The sequence below is a fragment of the Aureobasidium namibiae genome (assembly GCF_000721765.1).
Source record: "Aureobasidium namibiae CBS 147.97 unplaced genomic scaffold scaffold_19, whole genome shotgun sequence".
In the NCBI taxonomy this organism is placed as follows: domain Eukaryota; kingdom Fungi; phylum Ascomycota; class Dothideomycetes; order Dothideales; family Saccotheciaceae; genus Aureobasidium; species Aureobasidium namibiae.
In genome coordinates, this window is record NW_013581190.1 from 363,563 (window position 1) to 389,680 (window position 26,118).

At 50.0% G+C, this 26,118-nt stretch overlaps 10 protein-coding genes across 10 annotated transcripts; 3 read left to right on the forward strand and 7 right to left on the reverse strand.

The window, feature by feature from the left end:
- Positions 1 to 348: 348 nt before the first annotated feature.
- Positions 349 to 1,085, reverse strand: M436DRAFT_75899 (ribosomal protein S8e; the record flags this gene model as incomplete). Its single annotated transcript, XM_013568544.1, has 3 exons — positions 349 to 875; positions 953 to 975; positions 1,033 to 1,085. 3 exons carry the CDS (start codon positions 1,083 to 1,085, stop codon positions 349 to 351), a joined length of 603 nt encoding a protein of 200 aa, XP_013423998.1.
- Positions 1,086 to 2,364: 1,279 nt separating this feature from the next.
- Positions 2,365 to 2,919, forward strand: M436DRAFT_67018 (uncharacterized protein; the record flags this gene model as incomplete). Its single annotated transcript, XM_013568496.1, has 2 exons — positions 2,365 to 2,712; positions 2,830 to 2,919. The coding sequence occupies 2 exons, from the start codon at positions 2,365 to 2,367 to the stop codon at positions 2,917 to 2,919; spliced, it is 438 nt and encodes a 145-aa protein (XP_013423950.1).
- A 2,200-nt stretch (positions 2,920 to 5,119) lies between these two features.
- On the reverse strand, positions 5,120 to 6,831 carry M436DRAFT_55479 (putative glucose transporter rco-3; the record flags this gene model as incomplete). The annotated part of the gene is made up of 2 exons (XM_013568452.1): positions 5,120 to 6,651; positions 6,708 to 6,831. The coding sequence occupies 2 exons, from the start codon at positions 6,829 to 6,831 to the stop codon at positions 5,120 to 5,122; spliced, it is 1,656 nt and encodes a 551-aa protein (XP_013423906.1).
- Positions 6,832 to 10,277: 3,446 nt separating this feature from the next.
- On the reverse strand, positions 10,278 to 11,772 carry M436DRAFT_55435 (uncharacterized protein; the record flags this gene model as incomplete). The annotated part of the gene is made up of 6 exons (XM_013568443.1): positions 10,278 to 10,527; positions 10,667 to 10,980; positions 11,047 to 11,078; positions 11,134 to 11,197; positions 11,247 to 11,390; positions 11,440 to 11,772. 6 exons carry the CDS (start codon positions 11,770 to 11,772, stop codon positions 10,278 to 10,280), a joined length of 1,137 nt encoding a protein of 378 aa, XP_013423897.1.
- A 1,949-nt stretch (positions 11,773 to 13,721) lies between these two features.
- On the reverse strand, positions 13,722 to 14,742 carry M436DRAFT_85228 (uncharacterized protein; the record flags this gene model as incomplete). The annotated part of the gene is made up of 4 exons (XM_013568545.1): positions 13,722 to 14,249; positions 14,300 to 14,418; positions 14,468 to 14,515; positions 14,571 to 14,742. The coding sequence occupies 4 exons, from the start codon at positions 14,740 to 14,742 to the stop codon at positions 13,722 to 13,724; spliced, it is 867 nt and encodes a 288-aa protein (XP_013423999.1).
- Positions 14,743 to 15,423: 681 nt separating this feature from the next.
- On the reverse strand, positions 15,424 to 17,565 carry M436DRAFT_55151 (putative peptide transporter; the record flags this gene model as incomplete). Its single annotated transcript, XM_013568377.1, has 6 exons — positions 15,424 to 16,140; positions 16,196 to 16,485; positions 16,548 to 16,638; positions 16,807 to 16,937; positions 16,999 to 17,189; positions 17,243 to 17,565. 6 exons carry the CDS (start codon positions 17,563 to 17,565, stop codon positions 15,424 to 15,426), a joined length of 1,743 nt encoding a protein of 580 aa, XP_013423831.1.
- A 1,132-nt stretch (positions 17,566 to 18,697) lies between these two features.
- Positions 18,698 to 20,819, reverse strand: M436DRAFT_75904 (putative multicopper oxidase, type 1; the record flags this gene model as incomplete). The annotated part of the gene is made up of 3 exons (XM_013568546.1): positions 18,698 to 19,094; positions 19,144 to 20,684; positions 20,727 to 20,819. The coding sequence occupies 3 exons, from the start codon at positions 20,817 to 20,819 to the stop codon at positions 18,698 to 18,700; spliced, it is 2,031 nt and encodes a 676-aa protein (XP_013424000.1).
- Positions 20,820 to 21,546: 727 nt separating this feature from the next.
- M436DRAFT_55342 (acid phosphatase phoa) lies at positions 21,547 to 23,065 on the forward strand (the record flags this gene model as incomplete). The annotated part of the gene is made up of 3 exons (XM_013568423.1): positions 21,547 to 22,152; positions 22,402 to 22,418; positions 22,483 to 23,065. 3 exons carry the CDS (start codon positions 21,547 to 21,549, stop codon positions 23,063 to 23,065), a joined length of 1,206 nt encoding a protein of 401 aa, XP_013423877.1.
- Positions 23,066 to 23,695: 630 nt separating this feature from the next.
- M436DRAFT_55284 (DUF125-domain-containing protein) lies at positions 23,696 to 24,572 on the forward strand (the record flags this gene model as incomplete). The annotated part of the gene is made up of 2 exons (XM_013568411.1): positions 23,696 to 24,021; positions 24,086 to 24,572. The coding sequence occupies 2 exons, from the start codon at positions 23,696 to 23,698 to the stop codon at positions 24,570 to 24,572; spliced, it is 813 nt and encodes a 270-aa protein (XP_013423865.1).
- Positions 24,573 to 24,716: 144 nt separating this feature from the next.
- M436DRAFT_55197 (uncharacterized protein) lies at positions 24,717 to 25,228 on the reverse strand (the record flags this gene model as incomplete). The annotated part of the gene is made up of 2 exons (XM_013568389.1): positions 24,717 to 24,961; positions 25,006 to 25,228. 2 exons carry the CDS (start codon positions 25,226 to 25,228, stop codon positions 24,717 to 24,719), a joined length of 468 nt encoding a protein of 155 aa, XP_013423843.1.
- Positions 25,229 to 26,118: the final 890 nt, after the last annotated feature.

A 26,118-nucleotide genomic window follows, 5' to 3' on the forward strand; every position in this document is an offset into this window, starting at 1 on the left:
GGAAGATGCAAGATGCAGATAGGGCAGTGGCGATGACGGAAGGGGCCAGGGATCATTCATCAAGACATAAGTTATGGTTTGTAGTAGACATTTACTACACGGCACAAGCATAGTGAGAAAGAAAAAATGCCAATCATCTCATGGGGCTCATATATGAGAGGGTATTCGACGGCTTTGAAATTTTTTTGAGAAACAAGAGAGAATTCTGGCATGAGCTAACAACAGTACTTTTTGCTGTCCTTTGAGCAAACGCCAGTGTCATGAACAACGACGCCCAACCATGATGTGTGAGAATTGCCATGGTGAGTAACCCCTCATAATCCTTCGTTACTAGCGGCGGGTCATGGTTTACTTGCGGATGGCGCGCTGGTAGAAGGCGAGCTCCTCACCCTCGAGGATGTAGCCGTCGACACGACCGCTCTGGCCGGGGCGCGAGGCGACAACGGCGAAGAGACGACCGGCCTCGAACTGCTTCTCGATGGGGGACTCGACCTTGCCGGAGGCCTTGGTGCGGGTCTCCTGCTTCTTCTCGACCGACTTGGACTTCTTGGTCTCCTCGGCCTCACCCTTGGCCTGGCGACGGCGACCGAGAGCGGCACCGTAGTGGGCCTCATACCACTGACGGAAGGGAGCGGCATCGATCTGGACAACGGCGGACTTGGTCAAGGTGTTGGTGCGGACGAGCTCGTTGTTGGAAGGGTGGTAGGCGACGGCAATGACACGGGTCTTGCGGGAGATACCCTCGGAGCCCCAGGAGAAGTTGCCCGAGTCGAGACGGAGGGCACGGAACTTGCGGTTACCACCACGGGTGCGCACGAGATGGATACGCTTGGCACCGATACGGGTGTTGGCAGCCTGACGGCCCTTCTCGAAAGCTGTAGAGACGAAAAGTCAGAAAGACAGTTCGTCAAGCAATCGGGTTACGGTGTTGGACACCAGTTTGTTTACGTACCGCGCTTCTTGTTGGCGGGAATGCTGAGACAATGTCAGCGAATGCTTCCCAAGTAGAGTGATGAGGTTGCAGATATTTACCGCTTGGCGCCAGAGGCGGCGCGCTTCCAGTTACCACTGCGAGAGATACCCATGTTGTCGGATTATGAAGGCTGCTGTGCGCAAGCGTCGGTCAGTGTCTTGTCCTTGTGTGTGAAGTTGTGTGTGAGGGCTGAGAAGGCGCGACGAGGATGGGTGCGGCGGCTTGTTGCAAGTCTGGAGCGATCGAGAAGGCTTGCGGCGGTGGCAGACGATGGCAGAGAGTGTGCGAGGAGTGATGGTGTCGGTCGTGTGTCGAAGATTGTGTATGCGTGTGCTTGTTTGATTTTTCTCCTCCACCACCGTTCACTGCGCCGGTTGCCAGTCGAGATGCAGATTTGCAAAAAGTCGGTCGGTGTGCATCCAGTCGCGTCTTCTCTGGCCATCAATGAAGCGACTCACATTGAATGGCTTCACAAAAAGGGGGTTGTCGATGGTTGTCGTTGTCGTCGTCCGATCGCGAAAGCGCTCAACAGGTCGCACGCAGATTTCGTCCAAAATCGCTTGTCGCTTGATCTCCGGCTTTTTCTTCTCTCTTCGTGTGGGGAAGCTCAACTCTTCCGACGCCGAGCATCCATCTCACAACATTGCTACCTCGCAACATGGGGCTGGCCCTGTGAGACATTGACTCGGTCGTAATGTTATTATGATAAGATAAAGTGATGGAAAGAGATACAGTCCAGTGTAGATTGCCTCGTTTCCATGTGCCAAAATTTCCGGCGTCTACATTGTTTCCACCAAGATATAGACCCGATTTCTACTATGGAAATGCACCAAGATTTCAAGACTCGAGACATGTCCAGAGAGAGCTCCTAACGTATCGCATCTCAATGGATAGTGCCGTTTCTCCCAAGCCCACTGTGCATTTCTACAGCTAGACTCATCACAAACTTGTGCACACGAGCATGTCGAACGTGTGATATGACAGTAAAACCTCCACAAACATGACTGATGATCATATAGACTACATTATATAAAAAAGTGGCACCAGGTATTGAAAAGTATCCCGTTGGTCATCTCAGGAGCTTCCAGCAATACGTGTCAACACGAGGAACTGTTCACTCCCGCCAACCCGTTTGCTACAGTTTGTGACTCTTAGTCTCCTACACTCCTCTCTGCTACAAAGGTAGAAAGCGCAGTGCTTACTATAAGAAAGCACGGTGATCTCTAGATCGTGGGTGTGTCCAAAGAGAGTCTGAGGGATACTGCGCCTCTTTGGATCACGATCCAGTCCTTGAGATCATTGTGCATTTTGATAGGTAGACGCGTTACAAACCTTCGCACACGGAGAGGTGCTGCCAAATGCTCGACAGATGCAAAGCGAGCCATCACAAAATGTTGACCACTGCCAACAGAAGACCACCCACACAGCCCATCCCAGGAATAGCGGCTGGAGCAACTCCGCCAGGAGAACTTGAGGAAGCCGAAGAAGATGTCGTCGAGCGAGTAGCTGTGGAATCACCAGTCGAAGATGCCGAAGTTCTGATGTCCGACGAACTCGAGGATTTACTACCAGTCAAAGAAGCTGCAGAACCCGAATCTGAAGGAGCAGAGTTGGCACTGACGATGCTACTCGTCGATCCGCTTGTCGCCAAGTTAGACGCAGACAATGTCGACACTAGGTTCGAGCTCGACACTGATATCGGTGTAGCAATAAAGACTGAGCTTGGCACCTGCATCGTTGTAGCGATAGAGATTGAGTAGCCCAGTTGACTACTGATAGCGATGGCTTGACTCGACAAGCCGGCGTAAGCTTCAGACGAGAATGCAGAGTATTGACTCTGCATTTGGGATTTGTAGATTCCTGTCGCAGTTGCTGCGGCTGCCGAGATGGAGTCCAAAGCCACAGAGATCAATGAAGACTCGGCTGCGAGATTGGCTGAAGCTTGAGAGGCAAAGAGAAAGTTTGTCGAAGTTGGATCTGTGTTGTTCTGACCGAGGGCGAGAGCAGCCAGAGAGACAATTACCAAGGTTGAAATATGCATCTTCGGCGATCGTAAATGTTCAGTGAGTGGTTTTGTGGTTGAGCTGAGAGTGTTTGGGTTGATAAGAACACAGCAAAAGTAAGAAACAAGAGAAAATGACTTATTCTATAACACAACCTTGTGCTACCAGCGCACTGCATATATGTCATAACCCCTCGATTAGGCCTCGCGGCCTTTGTAAACTGAACGACGTGGGTATGAAAAAATTACGAGTGTTGTAGTACAAAGCCGTGAGTCTCATGGCATTACATACCGGAGACAGAAGTCTCATCGCCGACATATGTTCAGATATTCTATACATCCTCTTTGCGTGCTGAATTTTATTACTCCTCTCTCCCACCAGGCCATAGAGCGCAATGCTCGCTGTAAAAAGGCACAATCGTTTCGGGATCAAGGGTTCATCCAAAGAGAGCCTAGAGAGCGCCGCATCTCGATGGATACAGTCCAGTTCTCGAGAATATTGTGCATCTGTATAGGTACGCGTTGCAACCCTTTGCACAAGGAGAGGAGATGTGTCTGAGTGTTCAGGGCTCTCAGTATAGAATATCAAGATCCTGTCTTGGGTAGATCGACCGTACGACAAAGTGAGATCATTCCTCACACATGATGATGCCAAACAGCAAGTGGTCGAGTATGTGCGACAAAGTGAACGCCTGTGATTTCGTATCATCCTGCTGCGTACAGCTTTGGCGATCGGCAACAAGCAGGTCGCATGCTCTCTCCGACCTTCGCTTGTAGGGATGTTGGTGTCTTGTGAGACGCTGGGCTGGATCTGTCGGAAACCGGATCGCTCTAAAGAGCATATGGTCGCGATTAAGAGCAGCGCCTCCGGTCACTTGATGACGATCGTGTTGGCAGCAGATCGATGGCAAGTCAAATCGCAATAGCTACACCAGGGATATGGTGTCGGCGAAATTTCTGTAGGCCTTCGTGTTCGTTCCTGCAAGCCGTCATGGATGTGAAGTGTTGACGACAACTTTCGGTCACACGACCAAGCCAAGTGACTTGGCAGCAGGAAATCGATTGACCACAAAACACAAGAGAAGAAAGAAGCAGGCGTTGAAGCCAAACAAGCGATGCAAGAGTTGACTCATGCGAAGTGGCGGTTGCTTGTTCATTTCTGTTGCCGTTTTGCGCTTACACGTTCGGCGTCAAGCTTCAGACAGCTTGGATTTCGATGTTGCCCAAGGATCGGATTGCTGATGCGACACAAATTGTTAAATAAGAGGTATGATGTCGCCGCTCGACAAGATGCTAGAGCTCAGATGTGGTTCGAGTGACACAAGGAGGTGCGCGGTCGAAGTCGAGACGCAAGGATGTGCAGTCGGGACTGAGGCACAAAAGCAATATCGGAGTGACCATAATCTGGAACAAACAAGCTTTCCGTGTCTTGCGAGGTGGAAACGCGATGACCATCCTTAAGATTTTTCTGAAGTTGCGAGGAGATGCACCCCTCGTGATGAACATCTGCGGTCCGAAAGCAACTTTCCCCTCTTCTTGTATGCTCTTACACATCCGTGTTAGACATGCGCAATATTTCGATGGAGTGCATTATTGATATGCGGTCTAGCGCGTTCATATCGGCAGAGGTCCTGCATCCTGCGTCCTGATCAGTTGTATGCGTGACCAATTTTACTATCGAAGGAATATTGAATCATGTTGCTCATCAGTGGAATTGTTTCCAACGAGATGAACGAAAATATCGGAACGACTTTGATGATTGATGAACTGAACGTTCTGCGGGCCAGCCGTTCGCTGTCGATCTGCAGATCGCGATCAACAACAACTCAATCACTCAAAGCCGCAACCTTCGTGCGCTCAAGAGCATGTCGTGCGGGGTCGACGAAGCCACACAGCCATCTACGAACCACTGGACTGGTGAGGTGGCAGGTGCGAATGAGCATTGCTCTTTTTCTAGGGGAATGATAACACAATAGGTCACACAACAGATGCAGAAGATGAAATTGGAAGTAGAAAATGCATTAGTCAAATACTAATTGACGGTGGACATTACGAAGAATGTACAATGAGGGGGATATCTTGGAGCCATGCTCTTTTCGAGAAGCGTGGTGAGTAAGGAAATTATGTGAGGGTGCTGAAAGTGCTTAGAAGACACTGCCCTTTCTCTCGACATCCTCGACGACCTCGAGGTCGAGTTTGCCACCGTTGGCGTGGCCGACGGAGCTGGCGAAGGTCTCGTGGGGGACCCAGGCGGCGGAGGTACGGGGAGTAGTCTCCTCCATCATGCGGTCGACCTGCTCGAGAGAAAGGCCCTTGGTCTCGGGAACCAAGAACCACGAGTAGACAAAGGCGCAGGTGCAGAGACCACCCCAGATGAAGAAGACGGAGGATCTGAGGTTACCCTCGTCCTTGTTGACCATGTAAGGGGTGATGACAGCGATGATGGTGTTCCACAGCCAGTTGGAGGCGGTGGAGAGGGCAACACCACGGGATCTGATGGGAAGAGGGAAGACCTCACCGATCAGGACCCAGGCACCAGGGCCCCAGGTGGAAGCGAAGAAGAAAATGAAGATTGCGATGAAGGCAATCTGGGCGTTGACAGCAGAGATGTTGTCGGAACGAGTAAGAGGGTCACCACCAGCGGGGTTGGGGATGTCGTGAGTGTGGTTGAAACCGACGGTGACACCGATGATAGCGACGAGGAACTGGCAGATCAACATGCCGAAGGCACCCCAGATGAGGAGAGGACGACGACCGAACTTCTCGACAGTGTAGAAGGCAATGGGGGTAGAGCAGACGTTGACGAGGGTGAAGATCAGCGAGATCAAGAAGGCGTTGCCGATGGCACCGGTGGACTGGAGGAAGGGAGTAGAGTAGTAGAAGATGAAGTTGACACCGGTCCACTGCTGCATCATCTGAAGAGAGGTACCGAGGATGGTCTTGCGCAAGTTGGAGCTCTGCTTCCAGAGCGAACCTTTGAAGCAGTTGGCCCAGCCAGAAACCCAGCCGGTGGTGGGGATCATGGAACGCTCGTACTCCTCGTTGGCGACGATCTCAGAGAGCTCGGCCTCGATGTAATCAGAGTCACCGGGCTGGCCACGGAGTCTGGCCAATGCGTGGCGGGCAGCCTCGACGTTACCGCGCTTGACGAAGTAACGAGGAGAGTCGGGGAGGAAGAAGAGACCACCACCGAGAACGATACCGAAGATGAACTGGATACCGATGGGGATACGGTAAGAAGCAGTGCTGTTGATGTCCTTGGTACCGTAGTTGATGCAAGCAGCCAACAGGAGACCAATGGTGATACAGAACTGGTAGCCAGAAACGAGAGCACCTCTGATCTTGCGAGGGCAGATCTCGGACATGTACAGAATGACAATGGCGGACTCGAAACCGACACCGAGACCGGCAACGAGACGACCAGCGACAATCAGACCAAGACCGTGAGAGGCGACCTGAAGGATTACGCCGACGATGTAGATAGCGCAACCAATGATGACAGTCCAGCGACGACCGATGGTGTCAGCGACATCACCGGCGATGATAGCACCGAAGAAGGTACCGGCAGAGAGGATAGAAGTGATGAGAGAGTTGTGAGGACCGGAGAGAGTGGTAATGCCGGCGCCCTCAATGAGCTCGACGAAGACAGGAGAGCCGGTAACACCGTTGATGTAACCTTTGTAGTGTGTTAGATGCTGAAGACGCAGTCGACTGTGAGGAAAGAGTGCTTACCAGAATCGTAACCGAAGAAGATACCTCCGAAGGAGGCGAAGGCGCAGATCAGATAGGCCTTCCAGGTGACTGGAGCCTCAATCTGATTGACATCAGAGGTGGTAGCAAGCATAGCACCAGGCATGTTGGCGGTGGCTTGAGAGGATGAATTGATTGTGAGATACAAACATCAACAGAAGTGCGCGAACCCGTGGTTTTGTATTCCCTCCTTCACTCTCCACTGAATCCCCGCGTGGCCCCATCATGCATCGAGAACATCACAGTCTAGTCCTAAACAAGCACGAGAGACGCCTTCTTCGGCGAGCTACGACGAGAATATGGCCGTTCAGCGCTCGGGTCCAGTCACATGGTCTGATCGTTAAGCCATCTAGAACTTTTGATTGGCAACAAAACAAGTGCTTCTGCCGAGAACCTCACCAACGGCACGCCGGGCAAGCTTTACAAATTTGATGTGGGTTTAGACTAACGGTCCACCCAACGTCGAGCAAGGCCCGGCCGAGCAAGCCCAGCCTCGGCCATCCAATAATTTTTCTAGACTCGAGGACAAGCTCGCCGCCTCCAGTGCTTCGCGGTCTTGAGAATCTCAGCCATTGACGAACAAAAGAGGCAACGTCATGGACCGTTTCCAGAGCGCAGAAGCAGAGTTTGAACATGTTTGCATGAAAAATGGAAGATGTCTGAGAGCGAAAAAAAAAACCAAAGGAGATTGAGCTTGTGCTCCGCGACCATCCCACCTTTCCCGCGGTTCCTAACCCTGGAACGTTTTGAGTACGGGGATCGGTCGTACATGTTAGCCGACCATGATTGGTTCCTCCAGCGATGTCTTCAGCTACCAGATGCGGAGTTGATGATGCAACCCAAGAACATGTACCTACTTGTACATAACCACCGCTGTAGAGTGGCTTTCGCATGTGACGACAAGCCCTATCACTTCCCATCATGAGGAGATCATGAGTTGATCCTTTCGCGTGCTGTGGGGATGACCTTTAGTCGCGTGTGGAGAGGTATTTGGGGGGAGAGGGGCCTCGGGGAAAGCACTCGGGAGCGCTTGGACGCCCGGCCCTTTGCAACACGGCGTGTGTTCCACGGGGTACCGAAGGTCAGACATCCTTGCAGTCAGACCATGCGGCGAAGGCCGATGTGGATCATCACCTCAGATTCGTGTCAGAAAGAAGCGCCATGCCGAAAATTCTCCAACACCCCGACAATCCCCACCGGAGCTCGATCGCAAAGCTGGGGCGGAAGTTCTCACAGGCCCTAAGTTGACGCTCGTTTCTGGAATTGCATTGAGCCTGTGCCAAATTGTCAAAACAAACCTTGGAGTGGTGACAAAACGACCAAATAGACAACCTCTCTATGGTATAGCTGGTGGAACGGAAGTTGCAGGCTAAGCTTACCTCTCCAAAACGCGAGGATGTCCAAGGCTGACCGTTGTATTTGGCGCATGCCACTGCCAACACGGAAACGACGGGCGGCATCATGCAAGCAACGCTGGCGAGCGTGGCGGCGTTGTGGGCATGCTTGCATTTGCTTGGTCCGGGGCTTACAGACAGGCCACACGCGAGTGCCGAAATTGTGATGTCTTGGACATGGCTTTGGTGGCTGGAAAGCACGAGTCGAGGATGATGTGTTTGATCCTCCAGAGTATCACATCAAGTGTAAACATCAAGCGGTGTGCTTCGGTAGGCGATCAATTTTGGGTCAGTGACTGGCTCAACGTCCTTCACCATGGGGACTGTGGATAAATCCAGCTGCGTGGGGCTCTCCACGGGGTGTGTAATGAGTGAGCACAGAGCCCTGTAGAGAAAATTTTGCGCTGGCTCAACCAGAAACGCAAGCCAAATGTCGCGCTTCTCGAACAAGCGCGCGCCTTAGCAGTGCATGTGCAAGCTGTGGGGTTTCATTCATCGAGATCCTGCGATTATTACTCTGTGTTTTTGGGTAGCATGGTTACACTGATCGCGACTTATGTGTTTACGCGAGATTCGATAGTTCTGTTCTGACCTTCCTAAACAATATAAAAGGCGCAGAAGGATGCAGTATACTTTCGATCCTACAACAGCGTCCTATAAGCTGTGCTGTATCATTAGAACTGATCCTTCGCGCCTACTTCATGTGAAATCCAGAATGGATGTTGTAAGCGAGCTCCTGCATGCATCTGTCGTCTTCGGCCATCAACATGCGTTTGGGAGCCCCCTTTCGCCAATAAAGTTCACTGTTCAATCAAGTACTACCAGAGAAAAAAATTCTCCATCGAAGAACGGGCCTTGACAACCTCCACGCTAGGCACCTAACTTTGCTACGTGAACGGTAAGATCATGATCGTATCGAAAGGGGCCTTTGTCCTGGCGACATTAATGAGACAATCAATCGAGTGACATTGCGGTATGAATCGGATATTGTTTGATGTGAAAGTGGATCTTCGGCCGGCCACCGGGTTTCTTCGGCTCCTGAAGACGGCTTCGTGACGGCCGGGGTGGAGGACTCGGCAAGGGCAAGGCGGCTTGATCTTGTTTTGGTAGCCGACCCCGACGGGAGAGATGCGAGAGTATGCGAGTATGTAGTTGCATGGTGTAGTAGTTGCAGAGCATGGTAGAGAGGCTCATCCAAAATCAAAGGTGACCCATGTCATCATCGTTGATATTTCACCTGTGCCTGAGGCAGGAGCACACAGGGGAGTATGACTCAAGAAGGAAAAGGAGAGAAATGTGCTCGAGACAGGGTTGTCCTCTCAACGACGATATATCAATCTCTATCTCATCTGTACATTCACCAGCACCATCAAAGATGGTTTTGTACGTTCTCCTACATACTCTCAAACGCCCTGGTCCAATAAGTACGTATGCTGGTGCTCTTACGATCTCGTGCGATGCAGTATGGCGCATTGTGTGCTTCCGATCTTTTATGCTTCGCAATGCTCACGTAGACACCTTCTCTCCACTTGTGAATATATGTGACGCAAGTATACACACGAACTCACAACACCTTGAGAAATGGGATAGTATCCAATGAGAAGCAATAGACTTCAGACTCTCTTTGGACATATCTCTATATAGGTAACCATTATGCCTTCTCATAGTAAGGTTGCCGCTCTAAGCCTCCGTGAGAGTCGCGTCGGATCTACGGACTTAGCACGGGGAAAATGACTGGTATCACCCTCAGGACCGGAATTCGACCAACGCGAAAAAACGGGACTATGACGCGACTATACACGTCGCTAGTACCGCCTGGGGCTTAGCTGTTGCCTGAAACGCGGTACTTTACGCCTCGCTTAAAGTTGGTCGAATTCCGGTCCTGAGGGTGATATGTGCTTACAGCTCAGAACTAAAATGCTTTATTTGTGCCAACCCTGCGCAGACGAAAATGAAGTATGTCAATTACGTGCTGGATAATGAGGACAAAGCTCTTGAATATGATTTCCACCAATACTTAGTGTATCTACAAAACAGCACAGATGGAAAGCTTGACCGACGAATGTCACATCATCTATTGCATCGTGCACAGTGTCTCTAATACGGATAGGATTCAAGGTAGAAGATTCGGATGAGGGACGGAGCCGCATTTCCTCGCTTAGATCTTGCCGTAGCCAACGTTGGCAGTGGAAACGGAGCTGGCAGCAGCAGCAGAAGCAATGTTCTTGCCCTTGAAGTTACCAAGGAAGCTAGTGTCGGCAGAGGAGAAGGCACCAGAGCTGCCAAAGGCGTTGTTCTGGCAGCTACGGCCAATATAGGAGCTGCAGACACTGCCGCTGCCAGGAACAGTGAAGTACTTGCCAGTAGCGCCGGCTTCGATTACCGTAGCCACATTCTGAACCTTGTTACTGTTTCGGAGGGTCAGTAATAGCTCAGGAAAGGGTAGATAGGGTATCAGGCTGGCTCGGAATACAACTAAGACTCGAGCACCAAAGTCTGGAGCATCTCTGCACCACAGTACCCGTCTAAGGACACAGATTGACTTACCCTTCAGCGAGGACGTAACCACCCTGGCCGAGCTCGAAAGCGTGGCCTTTGCTATCAATGTCGTACCAGTAATTGTTCACTGCGTGTAGGATAGTATTGCCCTGGACCTTGGGCGAACGACCGGAGGTGTGGTGGATGTAGTTGCCCTTGAAAGTGATCATGTCGTTGGAGCCGGTGAAGTAAAGAGCCCAGTAGTGACGACCATCACAAGTGGCCGACCAGGAGCTTGAGCCGTCAATGTCGCAGTTGGAGATAGTGACTCTGCCGGAAGCAGACTCTCCGAGGACAATGTGCTGACGAGCAATACGTTGGGTCTGATAGCAGCGTCAGTCATAGCTCAGGAGATAGTGGTCGACCCGAAAGAAGTATAGTGGACTTACAGTAACGTGGTCAATCCAGATCATATCAGTACCTGCCAAGGATTCAGTAATGAGACGAGAGATCAGTATATTCTGAATTCCACTCACCAGCAAGAGTAATAGCGTCACCGCCCCAGACGTAGTGGGGGTTGAGGTCAGTGATAGCAATGTTCTGCGATGATGTTAGAGATGCAAGAAGCGGCGTATACTACTTGTCCTACCTGGATAATGATGTTCTTGACACCGTTGGCCATGCGGAGACCCTTGCCCTTGATAATACCCTTGCTGCCCTGACCAACCAAACTCTTGTTGGAGTTGACAGTGATACCGATCATGCCGGCCTTGTCGTAAGTCAGAGAAGAGACCTACTCCTTGTTAGATTCACGTTGCTGTTCGCAAAGCTGAGCAACAAACCTTGGGTGCCGAAGCTTCGTAGTTCTCACACCAACCATCCTTGTCGATGGCCTGCTGACAGAGACTACCAGTACCCCAGGGAGAACAGCCCTTGGCAGAGGTGGTGCCCTCAGTACCGCGGAAGTCGAAGGTCTTATTGAGGATAATAACACGAGGCTTGCTATCACCAAGGTACGAGACCAGCTCGGCGGTAGTGGTAGGGTACACAGCAGCGGCTGAACCACCTCCAGTTACACCCTTGGCGAAACCTTCAGCAGCACCAGTGACACCAGCAGCGCTGACGGTGCTGGCGAGTGCTGCAAGAGCAGATGTGAAGAGAGTGAAAGATCTCATGATCAAAAAGAGCGACGGAGGTAAAACGAAACAGATACGAGAAAGGATACAAATGAAGAAGTGATGAGACGGGTCATTCTTCGAGGTGCATTGTACATGTTATATACCTACAGAAGCTGCGGTAGAATTCCACAGATCTACCACCATGATGTTAATATCGGCTACGAAGCCCTGTCTGGTATACTGCGAGCAAGGCCCGACAGACCAGGGCTGTCAAAAGTGGACGCCGACGTCTCAGATCGCGCGTGAGAACTTATCCTGAGGCGAAGCGACAGCTTGGCATTGTTCCCGTTCGGCGCCATTCTAATTATCCATGCACCAAGCCCCATAAGTAACCTATCTACAAGTTTTATTCCCCTAAAGAACAGCAATGAGTAATTCCACTGTGACTTTCAACAATAGAGACGGTCATCTCAGTCGTCTCCAAGGAAGCTGCGTGCTGTCGTCGCACTTAGTCATATGTATGGGCTGGCGGAAAAGAGTCCGATACGCAGCCCTAAAACAATCTAGCCCTTTCAGGAGTAATATAGGACGTGTCTCCGGGAGACCGCTCTATTCTCCAGAACAATCGAAAGCTCATCGTTATTCTTGTCTTGCGGCGACACGAGGAGATCGAGACATCCAATGCATTCGCCGGCAGCACCCTATTGACTGTCCATCTCGCCTGTCAAGAAAGATTGCTCCATTCCTTATCTGACACACCTCTCTGCACTGCCTAGAACGCCAATTCCTGTAGTTCTGTATGCGCTTCCTGAAACTAGGGCTCTGACCACAGCTCCTCACAGCCCTAAGGGCCAATAAGATTTCATACACCGACCATCGAGGCATTACAGAAGGCCGAAGAAGCTAACATAGAGGTTGATGATGATATGTTTTGTTCAATGCGCTCGCTGATCCAGCATGCGGATCATATCGACGCATGGTTCGATCGAACCTCCCGGTGACAGTGCTGGTATCTCAAGACAGAGGACTGGGAAGATTGCATTTAGGGATGTCTCGTTCAATCCAGACATAACTATCGCAGCAGAGGTCGAGCTTCTACAAGAATCCGGATGGACATCACCTAGTAGGCCCATAGTAATTTCAGACCACGACAATGCAGCTGTCTCTTATACTAGCCACTGAACATGCAAGATTGGCTTGACAGATCTATACATATAGCTTACGTGTAGCTGATCAATCCTTTAGAAACTCTCGACAAAGACTAAAATAACCGAACCTATTAAGGAGCCAAGACTGACAAAAGAGTGTGAGTGAGGGGACTTCTATGCACATTCAGCAGAGTTATCTAGTATGTTGGGCGTGGTACAGATCCAGAGAGTTAGCTCGCAGGTCGAAATTAGTCACTACTAGGCTAACAATCACACTCTCGCTAGTCGATTGTGCCGCGACACGCATCCGACAATCGTTCAATATCGATATACTGCACTCAAGCCTGTTGCCACAGCGAGGTGCAGAACTTGCCGGCTCGGCAGCGGTATATACTGAACGTTGTCACTCGTCTGCTGGTCTTTCCAGGTCCATCACCTGTCATACAGATTCAAAATGTCAGGCCATGTTCGAAGACTGGTCTATCATTTTGGCATGCTTACTCGACTCATCCGAGATCAGCAAAACACTACCTGGAAGTACCGCTGCAATCATCCAGCACGGACAAACATCAAATATTGAGCACCGACTCGAGCGGACTAGGATTAGAGATGCGCTGCTCTATCATGAGTTCTAGGGCTCTGGATATGGAGAAGATGTGTGTAATATCGTCACTCTAGCACCTGAAGCTCAGGCTACACTATGCTACGAATAGCATATCAATCTGTTCTTATCACCCACAATATGTTTCTTTGGATTCCACAGCAGCGAGTGTCGACCCAGGCGAGCATTACGGCACATTTTCAGGGCACAAGACGTCAAGCACTATTATTGCGCAAATTTCAGTCGCCGTTGATCTGCTAGATATACTCAAATCTTCTGGCCAACACTATCGACCCGATCAGAAGCAACCAAGGAGCCCAGCGAACCACTCCATTCTTCAAAGCCTTCATCGCCCAGATGTTGATCAACATTACGTGGACAGCGACGAACATCTCTCCGTCATTTACGTGTGGGAACTCGCCGGCTGGCTGCGGGAGCTCAATAAAGTTACAGAGTTCTTTCCAGCCGTCTTGACCCAGCTTGAACTCTAGCAGCCTCTCCTTAGGCACAACTGCTCGAACGCCTGCGTTGTGTCGATTGAGAGCTGCAACAGACCATCCATCCATGACCCGGTCCATCACATGAACGTAGTTCCAAAAAGCTGCACATTCAGGACTGATCAGAGCCAAATAAGGCCAGATCCTCCATTTACCGATAACAACGACAGTGCTCTCGATGGATCTGCGCCACTTTTCGGCATCTCTAGTGGTGAGAACGACTTTGGCGTCTGGGTATGCTTCGGTGAGCTCGTTGACTAACAGATTCATGGGCACATCGCAAACAGCCTGTCTTTGTCAGTACCGTCCCGTGACCAACAAAAGATTTATATACTGACGTCAAAGTCGCCAATCCACTTGTCGAACTCTGCTCTTCCGAATGGCCTTTCAGTATCACGAGCAGCCAGCGCCTCGCAAGCTATCGGAAAATCTCGAGTTGCCTTCTTGACAGCCTCCGCTATGTCTATATTAGTGACAATGTTCAACGCAAACAACAGGTGTCGTACCCATATGGTAGGGAGTCAGGTTTAGCTTCTGTAGAGCGGTGTACATTGCTGCATGAGTCTGTCAGCTCGTGTTTCAGGCGTCATTGCAGTGGTCGGCCCTCACAGAATGTTCCGGTCCTGGACATGCTGGCGAGGATAACCTTCATAGTTTTGGTACGAACACCTCCTTCTTTGTCGATTGCGCGTGGGCCCGTCGGGGTGGTTGCCAGTCTGCGCCCCTGAGGTTCGTAGATACGTCCTCCATACTTGACGAGTAGGTCATCAAATTGCTTCATCGTCGAGAATACAGAAACGAGTGCAATTTTCGCTCTGATAACACTGGTGGCCAGTGAAAATGAGTTGGATCGTAGCCTTTTAAATGACAGTTCAGCTTACCCCTCCGCCTTCCGCTGATTTATTCCATGTGTGCTCACTTTTTGTTATCCATGTTGCGCCTGGAAGGGACCATTGATCCAATCGGGAAGTCGCTGTTCATGCAAGTTTGGTCGCACATGCCGCTTTCTAGGGTATTGATAGCTTTGATTGGATGATCGACGCCAGAACCGGTCAAAGACGCGGGTTGTGTGACCGAACTCCTCAACAACTGGACATTCCCAAGACCTTAGATAGCAAACAGATTCGAAGTAAACAGAGATACTAACGGCGATTGATGATGAACTCCAGCCATAAGTACTCGAGGGCCTCTCCTGGCAATTTTCGAGCATCTTGAAGCTTGGTGACGTGTCATGCGACGAGACGACTGATGCCAGAGACAGCTTTGTTTAGAGGACGGGACTAGATTGGGCTGGTGGGAAGCTTTGAGCTGGGTAGAGTGTTTAGTATTACAGCCAGTGTACTGGAAAGAATATGATATGTAAAACTATGAACGTTCTGAATGCAGTCCTGCTTCACGGTCGGCCACTCAGCAGGCAAGTTTGTTCAATCTAAAAGTAATGACATCGATCACATCAACAGGATCAGTTCTTCTGTTCGTGAACGTGTTGAATCTGAGCTTCGGTGTCTTTGGATTCGACGACAGTGTTCTTGCCCTGCATGGCAGATCTTTCCAGCATGTTCAATTTGTCTTCTTCGGCATCTAGGTGACGGAAGCAGAACCAGAATCCGACACCACCCAAGAAGGCGAGGATGGTGATGATAGTGTAGTTCCAAACAAGGAGGGGATCCTCGGAAAGAGGAGTGAATGCTTGTCCAATGGCAGCAGCAAAGGCGCTCATGAACAGATTGATAGACATGACCATAGACTTCATGTTGGCAGGAGCCTTGGCGTAGGCGTACTCGAGAGAGGTGACGTTTGTGAAGATTTCGGCAATACCGATGAAGACATAAGGCAGCACTTGGGCCCAGACGTTGATGTCGGCCTTGCCAAATTCTTCGATGCAGTCGGGGTCACTAGCGTACTTTCCGCAGGGTGACTTGGTGTAGATGAAGTGCTGCATCACTGCAGCGGCGAGCATAGATCCGGCGGCGAAGAAGAAGCCGACTGTCATACGCTTGATGGGGGTGAAAGCGAAACCCATCTTGCGGAAAGCAGGGTAGATGCCGTGGTCCAAGATCGGAATCATGATAACAATAGAGATTGGGTTGAGGTTCTGGATGATATCATTGGGCACACCATTGAGTTGCAGAGTAGCAGCCTGAGATGTCAGGTTTCCAGTCATCTGGTTGTAGGCCAACTATAGGTAATCGTCAGTATGTTCACGATGAATGAAAAACCAAAGAACCACTTACGAAGAAGAGGGGCAAAAAGAGGAAGACCTTGCAAGCACGAAGACCACGCTTGACTTCCTCCACCCAAGCATCATCGTATGTCATCCAAGCAGGGCGGCGTTCGACAGGGACATTGGATGGCTTTGCCACATCCCAGTTGAATTTTCCTTGCTTGTTCTTCCAAGTAAAGCCGAGCATATGGAAGAACTTAGACAGGATGGAGCCTGTAGGCGGGCTCAAGATGTAGTTCTTGCGGTTGAGGAAGAGGATAATGGGGGCAGCCACGAAAAGAATGGTGGGGAGAAGGAAAGCTAGACAAGAAACAACAATTAGCATCATTCCACCCGACCAGATGGCATTTAATTCTTCATACCCAGCCAAAACCCTACGAATTTTTCGACGTAGACCATAGAGATCTGTCCGGTCAAGGATCCGATGTTGACACAAAAATAAAAATATAAGAACTCGAGACACAGTTAGCAGAAAGCTTGGTGGAGGGCTTGGTACAGCTCCAGGGAGTCAGCTCGCAGGTCGAACCGACATCATGAGATAGCATTCAGGACACCATCTCATGGTTGTAAGTCATACATGTAAGACCGGCTCGCTGAATCTATACCTTTCAGCTCACTTACAATTCTTGAATTGGTCACTGCAGGGTCAACAATCACTCTCTCGCCAGTCGGGAGCGTCTCAACACGCATCCGGCGATCGGTGTTTTGCTCAGCAAGTAGCGGAGAGATATTGGCCTTGAAGAAACCAGTACCTGTCGCGTGATGAGTTAGAAAGTTGATATCAGGTGCGAGAAGGCATTTTTCTTGGCGTACCGACACACAAGGTAAGCAGACCGATGATGAAAGCGGCGGTTGCTCCTGTCTTGTGGATGATAACAGTGGGTGCAGATGCAGCCACGAGAATGATGTGAGCAACGATGCCTATAGCAATAGCGATGTGGATGGTCTTGTATCTGCCCAAGTGGGCATCTGCCACATAGCCACCGATCAAGGGCATAAAATAACTGTACAAAGTCAGAACATAGCACAGTGGAAGATGAGGATAGTTCGAACTTACGCAAAGAACATGTTGAACAAGCTGATACCCTGTGCCGCACTTTGACCCATGCCAAGTGCACCAGGCTGGCCGTGAAGACCACCAGCACCTGTTTTTGATCCCTCAGGTAGAGGCCATTGTACGAAGTTTGTGTACAAGATAGAGCTTCCATAGTAGGAGAAACGTTCCGCTAGTTCGGCAAAGGCGACAGTGTATGCGGCCCACTTGATCTTGCCAGAGACACGACGCAGAGTCTTGAGGTCCTCTTCGGTAGGAGTGTCGTCGTACTCCTCGGTTTCTGGAGTCCTCACTTCATAGAGAGGCTCGGCTTTGCCGACGTCCATTGATCCACGGCCAGCGTTTCTTTCGAAAGCTGTACCTTGCATGGATGCATCAGGAATGTGAGCTTTGGCGAGCTCATTAGCATCGAGAGTGTTGTTGCTCATTATCGGAATGTTCCCAGTTGGACTGTATCCTGAAATAAATGGAACGAAGCACAAAACAATCAAGAGTCTTCAGCGACGGAACAGAGGCACAGCTCGTTATATACCTAGTACGATAGTGTGGAGGGGAAGTGTCCAGCAACATTCCTTCTGCCAAACTTTGTCTTGTCTAACCGGGGGTCTATTGTTCGGATTCACTCGTGTGGTCACACACCGATTGTATTGCTATCAGAAGCGGTTGATAATAATCCCAGAAGCCAAGAGATAGCGAATATTCGATGGTGGCGGCTGTACACATGTATTCAGACCTGAGCGGTCGGAAACGAAGCGTGCACGCCTTCCAAGACCTTCGACCCACCTTGTTGTTACATGCTGAGGTAGGATATGCGTCCCAAAGAAGAAGGTCGAAAAGGACAGAGCAATGTAAGAATGCCAAGTCGCACTTGGCAGACGAGAGTGATTGGTATGCCAAGGTAGCTTGGCAGCAGCGGGAATGATTGGTCATTCTCGTGTCAGGGGGATGATCGCCCGTTTGCCATGCCGATTTTACTGCTAATGGCCAAAGAAGCGAAGCGAGTGTGCATAGCCGCATTGATAGACGTCTGAGCAGGCCAATAAGCATAGGTTGAATTGTCTCTCGGACACCATATTGTCTTATGAGGATTCAAACGAAGACAAGTGGTGCCGAAGCTCGTCTTTGTATCATTTCAAATACAAACTGGGCCATCTGAAGTCTTGTTACTGAATCCTTCTGCGAGTATGTTGTGATGCGGATAGGTCGATCGTCGGTGTAGTTTGAGCGACTCCATAGGTCGCGTGCCGCCGGTAGCAGAACTTATCAGTGCAACAACCAGAGCTACCGGAGCAAGCGGACTGTCAAGGACCTTTGAGGATCCTACCACTTTCTTACTCCCAGTAGGTGGTGGTAGGTGATTGTATGATGGGTGAGAGTGACAAGAATCGACTCATGTAAAGGGAACGGACTGTTTCCGAGCGATGAAGTTGATCGACACCCTTATCGTCAATAAAGCAATCAAGCTTCATCAAAATAAATCTCATCCTTCGGACCCGTGCCTTTTTCTAGACCATCGGCTCTGCAAAGTTCTCGATGCGCCTCTGATATCTCGCTATCGATCAGAAGATCAGTCCGCGTAAGGAACTGCATGAGTAGACCAGCTTCCGCATGCCACGAGACATGGCAGTGAAATGCCCAGGCACCAGGATTGTCAGCTACGAATCGTATCAAGGCCCAACCAAATGCTTCGACACTAGCGGTATCGCGGCGAAGAGGATTCGACAGATCCAGTGATTCGTAAAGAGGCGAGAGGTTGTCTAGGTCCATGGGCCCATCAAGTGATTTTCTAGAGGGATAGCCATGGCCTTGAGCAAGGACCCAGAACTTGTATCCATGGAGGTGATAAGGATGATTACTATGCCAGTTAGCGAACTGTAGCTTGCGAAAGTTGTGGAGGAACTGACCCGTCATCGAAATTAGATATCAGAATATCGACAGTCTGAACGCCTGATGATTGGATGGTGAGCTGGGCAGACTGATCGAATGCCCGATTGTTGACAAATACAGGTCCTTTGTCTTGCTCCGCGTCGAAGGATGCGTTCTTTGCTTGCAGGCCATCGATAGAACGGAACAATGTAGGACTCTTGACGTCGGCACGCCAGCTGCTCGTATTGAACTTGCCTCTGGAGAGCCTGTATGCACCTATCTCGAAGTTGGATCTCAGGTAGAAAAAGGCATCAACTTTTGTAGGAGCTGCAACAACCTGGACAGGCACTAGCTCAGTGGTGTTTAAATCTTTACACTCGAGGCCAATAGCTTCGTTCCAATCCATTGTATCAGGAAGCTTGGTGGCAGCCTTGGCTTCAGAGTTGCTGCTGTATTGTATGACGCCTTGTACGGAGTCAACCATGAACGGATTCGGCTCGGCGAAACAGTGAGTGATCATGCGAGCTCTCATCCTAAATTTGGTTCTTTCCCTTTTGTCTGTATGTACGACCACACTATAACGTTGCGCGGGGTTGATGTTGAGACGATGGTAATTGATCGGTTGTACGTCAGTACCATCGACTTCTGTGACCGCCAGCTCATGCTCGTCGATTTGGAACTGGAACTCGGCAAAAGCACCGACGTTGATGATGCGTAATCTATGATGCCGATTTGGCTCGAGGTCAAAGGCCGGAAATCCGACATTGCTTGTAGTGTTGTCGCATTTCCTATGCGGCAGATCATCACAATTACGAATGGCGCGACCATTGATCAAAGCCCCATCGGGTACTGGCTCTGCATTTTCCATGTCCGGAGCCAAGTATCTTCTAGCGAGGATTCCTGAGAGATCGTGGTAATGGTCGGAAAGCATGATTATGCGATCGCTAGCGTACTGAAGTTGCTGTAATTGCTTCTCATCTCTTGAGTGGATGATCAAAGGCCCCACTAGCCCGTCTGAGGCCTGGTTGCCCTGATGCGCATGATACCAATAGGTACCACTCTGACCTCGCACTTTGAATTCGTAGGTGAAGCTGAGTCCTGGAGCGATAGGACAACCTGTGATACCAACAGTTCCGTCCATGGAGTTTGTGCCATTCTGGTATATTCCATGCCAGTGCATGGCAGTCGAATTGGTCATCTGGTTGTTGACCGTGACTCTGATAGTGTCATGCTCGTTGACCTCAATCAGGGGACCAGGAAACTGATCATTGATGAGCAGCATTGGCCTCCATACACCATCTGGATTCGATTCCGTCTCTCTAAGAGTCCAATTGTACTGCCTGATAGTCGGGGCAGCTTCATAGTTCCAGGCGGGATCAAGCAAGTACTCGTCCTCTCTAGGAGAGCTCGCACCCTTGGTCGACTGAGTTACATTCGGGGGTTCGGATTGGTCCTTTGAAGCCGTATCTGGCTGCGACGTGTCGATGTGTGAGATTTTCTCCCACGATGGTCCTTTAGATGTAAGATTGATCGCAAATGGTACGAGTAATATCACCGATATCAGGAAGAGAAACGCGTACTGCGACCAGTTGAAGCGCCATGCTTCATCATGCGAAAGGACCTTCTCTTCATCGAGCAGAGCCCTACATTGACTATTGCCGGCTGAGGATTGTCTAGGACTATCGCCAAGAGCAACTTCCTCATCCATCGTCATGATGAGAAAGCGTGAAAGATGTGATTCTGAATGGCGGCCGTCGTACCAAGGCGAAAACAGAACAGTTTACGTTCTTCAGAGCACTGTAGCCGTGTAGTTGACCTATACGGAGCAGCACAACGACATGACGTGGCGAGATCAAATTGCGATAATTGACGCAGAACTTCTCGAACGTTTCCGCGCTGCGGGTCGACGCAGCAGCGGCACGAGAGCGACGGCATCTTGAATTGCGGCAGTGCGTGCTGTTGCCCAAATCTGCGCGCGCCGAAGATCCGTAGAATGTGGTCGTGAAGGGAAGGTGGTTGGAGAGCAAACAGGCCAATCAAGACGGCTTGTCCGTGCATGTGCTCCCCACATCTGACTTTGCTTGTGCCTCGAACCTGTTCAACAAGCCTCACACATACTCGATAGTGGAGCTTGAACTTCCAACCGATATGCTTGTTCTCTTACTAAAGCAGGAGTTACTCTGATGAGTGCCGACGCGCCAATGAAGATGCGGCTATTACATCCCCCTCTTCGCACGTGTATAGGGTTCATGGACATAGAGGCTTCTCACCCGGCCGCTTGAACCGCTCCAGGATGGTCGAATGCTGTCCGATGGCGGTATGTACATACAACATGGCGACCGAAGGGATGATATGATCGACTTCTTCCACAAGTTAAAGGTAGACTTCTGCCCATACGTATTCCCTTGAGAATCAGCCCACCGTCATTCATTATATCTACAATGTTTTACTCCACCCTCGTTGTCTCTGCAATTGCTTTCTCAGGTCAGGCACTTGCTGCCAACCTAACATCCACTTCTCCAGCAGACGTCGCTGCTGCTCGCAACAGTGCCTTGACACTTAGCCCGACCAGCAATGTCAAAGGCAAGGTGTTCGACCGCTTCGTGACTATCTGGCTCGAGAACACCGACTATGACAAGGCTGCAAGCGACCCCAACCTCGCCTGGCTGGCTAAGCAAGGCATCACACTAAGCAACTACAATGGAGTCACTCACCCCAGTGAACCCAACTATGTCGCTTCTATCGGTGGTGACAACTTTGGCATGGACAACGACGACTTCAACCAGATTCCTGGCAATGTTTCCAGCATTATTGACTTGTTGGAGGATAAAGGTATCGCTTGGTCACAATACCAAGAAGACATGCCATATTCCGGTTTCGAAGGAAAGGCCTGGATCAACCAGCAAACCAAGGCGAACGACTACGTCAGAAAGCACAACCCTGCTGTAATCTACGACGCCAACACCAGTGCTGATAGACTGGCCAAGAACAAAAACCTGACCCAGTTCTACAGCGACCTTGCGGCCAAGAAACTTCCCCAGTGGATTGTAAGTGTTTCCCCTCCTTCCCCACAACTCCCACACTTCTCCTACGAGGGAATGGAGCGTGAATCACTATAGAAATGCACAACGGTTTCAAGATCCAAGACATATCCAAAGAGAGCCCCAAAACGTAACACTCTCATTGGACACTGTCTTGATTGTTGAGATTGCTGTGCATTTTTATAGCACTACGCGTTGCAAACCTTTGCACATGAAGAGGCCATCTGAATCGAACAAAAGCTAACAGAAGACTAGTTCATCACCCCGAACATGTAGGTCAAGCCAAGCCGTAGATTCAAAATTCGTGAAATTATGCTAACAGTATTCTCACCTTAGGACTTCAGACGGCCACGATACTAGTGTCACCACTGCCGGTGCCTGGACGCGCAACTTCCTGGAGCCTCTTCTTGACGACAAGCACTTCATGAAGAACACGCTCGTCCTTGTCACGTTTGACGAGTCCCATACCTACACCTTGCAGAACCAGGTCTTCAGTGTTCTTCTCGGTGACGCAGTACCCAAGAAGCTTGTTGGCACCACCGACTCTCAATACTACAACCACTACTCTGAGATTAGTACTGTCGAGGCAAACTGGGACCTACACACTCTTGGTCGCTGGGACGTTGGTGCCAACATTTTCTCTTTCGTTGCTGACAAGACTGGTGACGAGAACACCCCATGGCCCGCTGCTTCCGGTCCCAACAGCAGCCACTTCTTCAACAGCTCTTTCTCTGGCCCCTTCAGCGATGCCGACAGAGTTGCCACTCTTCCCGTTCCTAACACCAAGCTCGTCAGAAACGGTCGCAAGGTTCTCGGCAAGATCGCTCGTACTTGGGGCGATGCTTCGTTGCAGAGCCAGACTTACTACCAGAACACCGTCCAGATCCCTGACGGTATGCATCCTCCCCAGGGCTGGTAAACACAGCACTTGCGAGTCGCCTTCTCCTATGCGAGGTTATGTCACGTGGATGGCTATAGAAATGCACAGTGCCTTTAGCAAACAAGTGGTATCCAAGGAGGGTCGGCAAATCATGGCATTTCCATGGACTTCGCTACGGTCTGGAAAAGACTGTGCATCTTGATGGCTTCGACTTCCGCCTATCTGTTGTCGTGGGAGCCGAGTGGGAGTGATGGACCTCAGCACATGTTTGCTAGATTCATGATATGAAAAGTTAGACAATTCTGTCGTTTCTGCACAAATACTACACTCAACGTATTGCGTTTCGAATCCAATGTTGTCGAAAGCTTCTTAGAGACAAACCAATTTGCTCCAAAATACCCAGTTCATACCTACCCGTGACGTCTAGCACCGCAGAGTCTAGTGTCACAGATATACCTTTCTAAAACTCGCGGGGACGGGGAGGGGCGGATCAATTTTGCCGCTCGAACAAACACGTGGGTGTTCATGGTATATAGACCTCCCTCCCGCACCTAGATTTCAACTTTTATATTTCACCTTGCTCCAACTACCGCACATAAAACTCGCTATATCTGGACTTTACACTTGGACTAAGCAAATTTCGAAATGTCTCTCAACAAAATCACATCAATGTTCCCAAACGACGACTCTGGCTCATACGTACCTCTACCAACATATAACACGAAAGACTCGGAAAAAGAACCCTCGCCATCATCAGAATCTTCCTCACAGTTTTCTTCTGCATACTCGACATCTTCAAAGGGACAAATCGATCCCCGCACAATCTCAGATGTCACACTAGGATTAAGCGATGGTCTGACCGTGCCTTTTGCCTTGACAGCAGGTCTGGCGGCTTTGGGTGATACAAAGATTGTTGTGTTTGCTGGTATGGCAGAGATACTGGCTGGGAGTATTTCTATGGGGATTGGAGGATATCTTGGGGCTAGTGGTGAAGCGTGAGTTTCTTGCTGTTTTCGTGCCACTGCTAGAAAAGACCTTTGCTAATGCTGGACTCTTCAGACAATCTGCATCTGCGACAAGAGCAACGACGATTGCCATGGTGCACACATCGCATGCAGAGGCTAGAGCAGCGGTCATATCCACACTGGAGTGTTATGTTTCTGCAGCCCTGCTAGACACAGTGGCGGACGATATCACGGCTTCTTACGACAAGACCATCGCTTTCTTACTTGAACACCAGCATCAGGTTGACTCTGCTGATGTCTCACCGCGGCTGTACACTAGTGCTCTATGCATTGCTTTCGGATATTTCTTTGGAGGCTTGATACCATTATTGCCCTATGTGTTTATTGCTGATGGTGGAGTTGCGTTGATTTGTTCAGTGGTGGTCATGGTGTTTACCCTGTTCGCATTTGGCGTCGGTAAAACTGCACTTATAGGAGAGAGGAGTTTGAAGATTAGGATATGTGAAGGCCTCAAGATGGTGGGATTGGGTGGAAGTGCGGCAGCGGCTAGTGTGCTATGTGTGCGTCTTGTGCATCAGTAGATCTGACAATAACACTCTCTTGAAAGTTTTCTGCTGTCTGCTGTCTGCTATCTGCTGCGTTGAAATTGAATTGAGGATGGGTATCATGATTACCTAGACGAGCTAGGCAAGAACAGTTGGCGCCGAAGGTGACAAAGAGAGGCTCTAGCTCTCGACAGCCTTGGCCTTGACACCGACAATGACACCCTCATCGTTCAAAGTGACGATGTAGTACTCACAGCGAGTGCTGCCATGAGCGACACGGAACACCTGAACGTCAGCCTTGTCGCTGCCAGCTTCCTTAACAGCCTCGACGACTTCGGCGTAGTGGTTCTTGACGTTCCAGTCCTTGACGCTGATCTCCTCCACCTCGCCAGAATGGTTGATCAGGTCGGCAAACTTGTCTGCAGCTTTATTAGTGCTTGTCTTTACTTGCTCCTCTACATAGTATGACCTTGACTGATGGAATCCTTCTTTCCATACTTGAGAGCCACAGACTCAAAAGGCTCATCAGTGTCGCTCTGATAGAAAGCATCCACATTGTTCAGCGACTTAGGCACAGCCGAATCCACAGCCTTTGTCTGGGCAAAACCGCTGGATTTGACTTCATTGCTCGAGCTGCCAGTGTCCTGGTTGGCCTTTTCCAGAAAGTTGGCGTATTCTTGATCGGATGACATGGTGAGACGTAGAGTTTGTGACAGATATCGCTGAAGGAAGAAGTTTGTATGTAGTCGTCTGGGTTGGAAGCTTGTGCTTGTCGTCTTGCGAAGAAGTTGGAGTGTTGTTCGTTGCATGTTTGTCGGTGCCTTTTGTCGATTTCTTGGATACAAACAGTGCCCTGCCCCTCACAACCGCTGACGTCAATTATGCATACAAACTTGGCTGTTCGGACTCGCATATTTTATGTAACAGCTCCGGGGTTGCACAATACCTAGCACAACTGTACGACTTGGAGATTTTGCATGTCGAGACAGGGTCTGTACTTGCACTAATTACACATTCCATAGTCCTTCGCACAAGGGCCTACAAGGGTCCAATCTGTGATACAGATCAACTCATTCACGCTCAAACCTGCACAATGAAACTCGTTTAGAAGTCAAGGAAAAGAAAACATCTCTGGTTTTTTTCCAGAGACACAAACAGCCTATGCAATGCTGAAGTCATCGCATGTTCGTCAGTGCATAATTGTGCTGCGTAAATTCCGACACGCCACGAAGTCGAGCCAGACATGAGCGAATTGATGTTGCCAAATCTACCACGACTACCAGAGCAGAAGTGCTTCTACACACCGAGTCTTCCAATCACCTCCTAAGGGATCTCATCTATAGCTGAAAACCTTACCCATGACCATCTTGTGCCGGTCACTTTCCCACCATTCGATCCATCGACTCGCACAAACGATAGGATTCTCTGAAGCGCCATGATCAACTATTACAAGACCAGATTAGACGGTAAGACGTCACGTAGGCTGTGTATACCATACTTTGCCATCGATCAAAGCTTTCTTGAGATTCTTCTTTTCCTTCTCAAGCATAGCACGTGACTTTTTCCAGTACTAGCCGGATTG